Source organism: Lampris incognitus, chromosome 11 (genome assembly GCF_029633865.1).
Source record: "Lampris incognitus isolate fLamInc1 chromosome 11, fLamInc1.hap2, whole genome shotgun sequence".
NCBI classification, from domain to species: domain Eukaryota; kingdom Metazoa; phylum Chordata; class Actinopteri; order Lampriformes; family Lampridae; genus Lampris; species Lampris incognitus.
Genome location: NC_079221.1, coordinates 5,928,789 through 5,934,591, shown reverse-complemented (window position 1 = coordinate 5,934,591; position 5,803 = coordinate 5,928,789). Strand labels below are relative to the sequence as shown.

The following is a 5,803-nucleotide window of genomic DNA, read 5'->3' as shown; positions in this document are numbered from 1 at the left end:
GTTCGTCATGCTTACAATTGCATCGATACCGCTAAGAGATGTTAGCTACAGTAAATCAAAACACATTAGCTTTGATGACATGATAAGTGTTGGGAAGTTGTTTAACCGACGGCAGTTATCATGGTGTTGTTGAATCATTGTTTTTTCTCATTTTCAGAGGAAGCATAAGGTCCAGATTTCAGAGTCATCCGTTTACTTTTTTGGTCATTGTTGGGTTTTCATCACTGTGCTTGCTACCTTCCAGACCCCCCCCTCCCCCCACCCTTTCTTTTTGCCTCCTCATTTTCTTCTCCCTGAAAAGATAAACTTAATTACCCACGTGACCCTGCTCTGTGCTCTGTTGTCAGTGTGTAATGAGTGCGCACCACATTTGGACTACTTCCTCTTTTGCAGAAACGCACTTGAGCCAGGAAGGCGAGTTGCAGGGGAAGAGTGGGAGTCAAGATTAGTTTAGCCACCAATTTCAATGCTTATAGGGAAAACCGAGAGAGGGAGCATGCAATATGAGGATGCAAACTCTAAATTAGTCATGTTCTCCCATATACTGTTTTGTGTGTTGGCTGCACTGATGTGCAGCCCTGCACATTAGTCCGGATTTCTTTCTTAAAGCAATGCAGAGCAAGTATTTAAAGGCAGCTGCAGGATGATTTAAATTCAATGCTTATGGGGAAAACCGAGAGAGGGAGCATGCAATATGAGGATGCAAACTCTAAATTAGTCATGTTCTCCCATATACTGTTTTGTGTGTTGGCTGCACTGATGTGCAGCCCTGCACATTAGTCCGGATTTCTTTCTTAAAGCAATTGCAGACCCAGTATTTAAAGGCAGCTGCAGGATGATTTAAATTCATTCAGCGTCGAGTACAGTTTGCAGTTTGGCAAGCTGTTTGCAGAGTATAATCCACAACATTGTGTATGTGACACAGTTCAGAGGAGTCAAAACTGCCCGAGCGAACTGCGCCGTATGACTGAAACACTTGCAGGAAGTCTGGAGTAGCCTGATTCATTTAACTACATCTGAAACGCCGATGACGCCCCCCCTGGGAATCCACATGTGCTTCGTGTCTCAGAAAAACAGTGTTATCTGTCAGAACCAAAACCGGCATCCGTTTTATTTCTCGAGTAGGTTTCTAACATGTGCGGCACTGACTCAACAAGCATGTTGGGGAGCCTTAAATCAAAACAAATGGAGGGCCAAAAGCAATGTTGGCTGCACTTAGCAGGTGCGAGCAATATTTCCAACACCCCAACGCTAGGCAAATTACGTGGATCAGTTTTCTTTACCCAAGTCAAGTCTATTTAAGGGTCGCACCGAGCAAGTCTGCAAAGACCTTGAGGGTCTTGTCAGTAGCTCAGCAGGCAGATAAAAAAAAAAAGATTTATTGGGGTCTCAAGTCTTGAGCTCTGCAGAAACTGTTCGTAGCATACAGGCAGTGCTCGAGGGCTGACACAGGGCTCCGCTATCCAGACTGATGCTGCAGCTGTGTGAGACTTGGTGTGGGCAGCCCTGTGTAGAAGAAATGGCAAGTGAGACGTCATTAAAACGAGACATGGGCAAGGTAAATGTGACGTTTTATTTGGGTTTGTTTGACTCAGTAGAAGAGCACAACCGGTGTAATTGCTGAAACACTCTTGTTCTTGGCCGTTTTGATGTTGCAACATTGCGTTGTTAATGGGATAATACACATTTATGTGCTCAGTACGGTCCACCTTAAACCCCAACAAACGTCAATAAAACAATAATGACAACAACAACAACAGATACATAAAGGAATAGAAACCACCGATTTCACATTTTCAATGCATCGCTTATGTTTATTGCAGAGCAGCCACCAAATTGAGCAACCAATCACAGCTGAGCGCTGCAAAACCTATGAAACTGTCCAGGTGGAGGGAGAGAAGCGGTGCTTCCTTCTCTTCGGTCCTCATCACAGTGCACACATACAAAGCCCAGCCGGAGAGCCGGTCTCGCACCGTTTCCGATGCGGGATCAGTTCTGGTTTTGTTGCTTCCTTCTTTGCAGGTGACGCCTCGCCGACGAGTCTTCGAAACCCAACCGACGGACAAACTTTGACAGTTCGCGGTTGTTTTTGTGCAAACTTCACACGTGGTAAAGACGCGCCACTAGATGCTCCACTAGATGCTCCACTAGATGCCCCACTAGATGCTCCACTAGATGCCCCACTAGATGCTCCACTAGATGCCCCACTAGATGCTCCAGTAGACGCTCCACTAGACGCTCCACTAGATCCCCACCCCCCACCCCCCCGCTGGCTCCTTGACGACCACGAGAGTCTCCATCGATGGAAGAGGCGCGACGGTGTGACGCGGCACCGGGGAACCGCGTAAGAGGGCACAGCATCCCGGCTCGTTAAGACCACCGGTGCGAGGCCCCCCGCCCCTTCTCTCCCCCCCCCCCCCACCGCCTTCTCTTCTGTTTCCTTCCCCTGTTGGAAGTAAAACTGGTCCCTCTGGGTTCTCAGCGAGCTTCCCGTTGAAGAGAAAATCCTCTTCTTTCTTTCTTTCTCCCCCCCTCCTCCTCCTCCTCCCCCAATTCCGTCCGCTGCTCTGTTGTGAACCCCCACCCCCACCCCGCCACCCCCTTTGCTCCGACGGTTGTAGTGAAAATCCAACAATCGCTTGACTTCTTACCTGTACCGCGACGTGGTGAATTGGGCACGAGAGCACGCGCTTCCAGCGGGTCTTCCGGTCCGCTCGCGCCTTTCCGCAACCCCTCGCGTCCGGGAAAAGCCCGAGTTTGACGAGTCTCCCGGGACTCCGGCTCCGCACCCGGCCCGCGTGTCATCGCGATAGGTTCCGGCAACGGAGGCGTGTCATCGCGATAGGTTCCGACAACGGAGGCGTGTCATCGCGATAGGTTCCGACAACGGAGGCGTGTCATCGCGATAGGTTCCGACAGCCGGACGCGTGTCATCGCGATGCGTCGCTGGCGTGGCGGCGAAACCCGCGCCCGGGTGGGTTAATGGCGTGTGGGCACGGTGGGTCCGTGTGTGTCTTGTTTCCACTCTCCTCCCTCACTTGTGCCAATCCCAGTCTCCTAAAACCCAACACCCCCCCTCGGGGTTCTGCCCCTTCATCTTGGGAGCACGTCTTCCTGCTGACAATCACAGTCACAATCCAGTCGACGCGGTCCTGAGAACGGAGGGCTGCGCATCACTCGGCGGCGTTTTGCTCGCTGTCTCTCCATCAAAGACGATGACACGTGAAAACCAATCAAATGTGATTATGTTGTCTGTCTGGTGGGGGGGGGGCTCTGGAAGTCCATTATTCTCCCCGTAGGACCCTTAGAAATATTCATTTCACGAGTGAACCAGCACCCTTATTGGTTATTACCTACCGTGGGGCTGGTTCATTCATATAGCCCCGTGTGTAAATAGCAGCCACTGCCGCGCATGCGCAGTCGGGTCTCCTTTCATCCAACGGAGAAAACAACACAGCACCCAACACAACTGACGTTCCGTACCATAAAACGTGTCGTTGGCGTGCGTTGTAGTCTTTATTATAGGGAGCCCACTCTTATTATTTAGCTTCTTTTTTCTTCTTTAAATCAAATCCACATATAGAATCGTCCGTCCCAGAGCCAACTGGATTATTCTGGAATATGATAGCAAGGATTTGTCTCATAAACATACGACGTGACGTAAAACAGACGATATTAGCAGGAAATAGGGCACGTGGGCCATTCAAACGCCCAGGCACGAATCTCACACGAACTGGCGCGTCTGCGATGATACGTATAGAGGAGCGCCTATATCCCCCAAACTGGGGGTTACTACCCAACCGCACTGTTTATGTGAGCGCGCGTGCGCGCGTGCGCGGAATACAGGCGTTCATCTATAGTAAAAGAAGCGATCATGATTCCCCCCCCCCCCCTCATCAATTTCTAACCGGAGTAAAACTTAACTGTCGCTAATTGCATCATAGAGATAGCGGTGACGTCACAAATCGACACTTCAAAGGGGCGTTTTAAAAAAAAGGGGGGGGGGAGATAAAATATTACATCCATCACATTGGTGCGCTCCTGCCTCGCCAGCCCATTTGCTTCCGTAGAGAGAATAACATGACCGTTACGCCCCCTCCCCCCTCCCTCCCCCCTCCACCCCCCCCTGACGTAGCCGCTCAGACAAAAGGTATCACCGTCATGCCGACCCGGAGTCAGAGAGATGAGAGGGAAAAGCTCACCCGGGGTTAATGGCCGCCATTCAACTGGAGCCCCGGGATGATTTGTAGGCGTCAGTGTGCAGCAGCAGCAGCAGCCCTCTGATGGAACAACCCAACATTTGAGGGCTATTACTGAAGAAGTTAGGCCTCCTTTTTTATTTACTTTATTTTATTTTATTTTATTTTATTTTTTTGTCCCCCCCCCCCCCAACGTTCATAAAGAGCATTGTTGGTGGGGGGAGGGGGAGATGGGGTCTGTGTGTGATTTCAGAGCCATTTCTTCCTCGTGTTTCTGATATGAAGATATCAGACGAGCGGAGGGGCTCGCGGGGCTCGTCCGCGGAGCGGCCCGCGCGCTTTGAGACGCGGAATGCAGATGCTTTGTTCACAGGCAGGGAGACCAGCGAGGAGGCTGAAAGCCACGAGCTTTTGATTAATGAGCTTTGAAACGGCTCTCCAGGAGCAATAAAGGATGAACTGCGCTCTCTCCCTCTCTCCCTCTCTCTCCCTCCTTCTCCCTCTCCCTCTCTTCCTCTCCCTCTCTCCCTCCTCTCCCTCTCCCTCTCCCTCTCTCCCTCTCTGTTTTACTCTCTGTGTTTTACTCTCCCACCTCTCTGTTTTACTCTCTGTGTTTTACTCTCCCCCTCTCTGTTTTACTCTCTGTGTTTTACCTCTCCCCTCTCTGTTTTACTCTCTGTGTTTACTCTCCCTCTCTCCCTCTCTGTTTACTCTCTGTGTTTTACTCTCCTCTCTCCCTCTCCCTCTCCCTCTCCCTCTCTCCCTCTCTGTTTTACTCTCTGTGTTTTACTCTCCACCCTCTCTGTTTTACTCTCTCTGTTTTACTCTCCCTCTCTCCCTCTCCCTCTCCCTCTCTCTCTCTCTCTCTCTCTCTCTCTCTCTCTCTCTCTCTCTCTCTCTCTCTCTCTGTTTTACTCTCTGTGTTTTACTCTCTCCTCTCTGTTTTACTCTCCCTCTCTCTCCCCCTCTCTGTTTTACTCTCTGTGTTTTACTCTCCCTCTCTCTCCCTTTCTCTCCCTCTCTCTCTCTCCCCCTCTCTGTTTTACTCTCTGTGTTTTACTCTCCCTCTCTCTCCCTTTCTCTCCCTCTCTCTCGCTCTCTCTTCTCTCTGTTTTACTCTCTGTTCTCTCCCTCTTACTCTGTGTTTACCCTCCCTCTCTCTCTCTCCCTCTCTGTTTTACTGCTCTCTCTCTCTCTCTCCCTCTCTCTCCCTCTCTCTCTCTCTCTCTCCTCTCTCTCTCTCTCTCTCCTCTTACTCTCCCTCTCTCTCTCCCTCCCCCCCTCTCTCTCCTCTCCCTCTCTCCTCCCTCTCTCTCTCTCTCTCTCTCTCTCCTCTCTCTCTCCTCTCCTCTCTCCCTCTGTCTTTACTCTCCCTCTCTCCCCTCCCTCCCCCTCTCTCTCTCCCCCCCTCTCTCTCTCTCTCTCTCCTCCTCCCTCTCTCTCTCTCTCTCTCTCTCTCTCTCTCTCTCTCTCTCTCTCTCTCTCTGTTTTACTCTCCCTCTCTCTTTCTCCCTCTCTCTCCCTCTCCCTCTGTGTTTACTCTGTTTTACTCTCTCTCTCTCTCTCTCTCTCTCTCTCTCTCTCTCTCTCCTCTCTCTCCCTCT

The 5,803-nt window shown here is 50.8% G+C and overlaps 1 protein-coding gene across 1 annotated transcript in view; it reads right to left on the bottom strand.

Moving 5' to 3' along the window:
- Window positions 1-4,222: 4,222 nt before the first annotated feature.
- The window catches only part of hoxd3a (homeobox D3a), a 6,705-nt gene continuing 5,124 nt past the window's right edge, over window positions 4,223-5,803 (bottom strand). Inside the window, exon 6 of the mRNA XM_056289821.1 lies at window positions 4,223-4,280. Coding sequence (XP_056145796.1) covers window positions 4,223-4,280 — 58 coding nt within the window. The remainder of the gene's footprint in view (window positions 4,281-5,803) is intronic.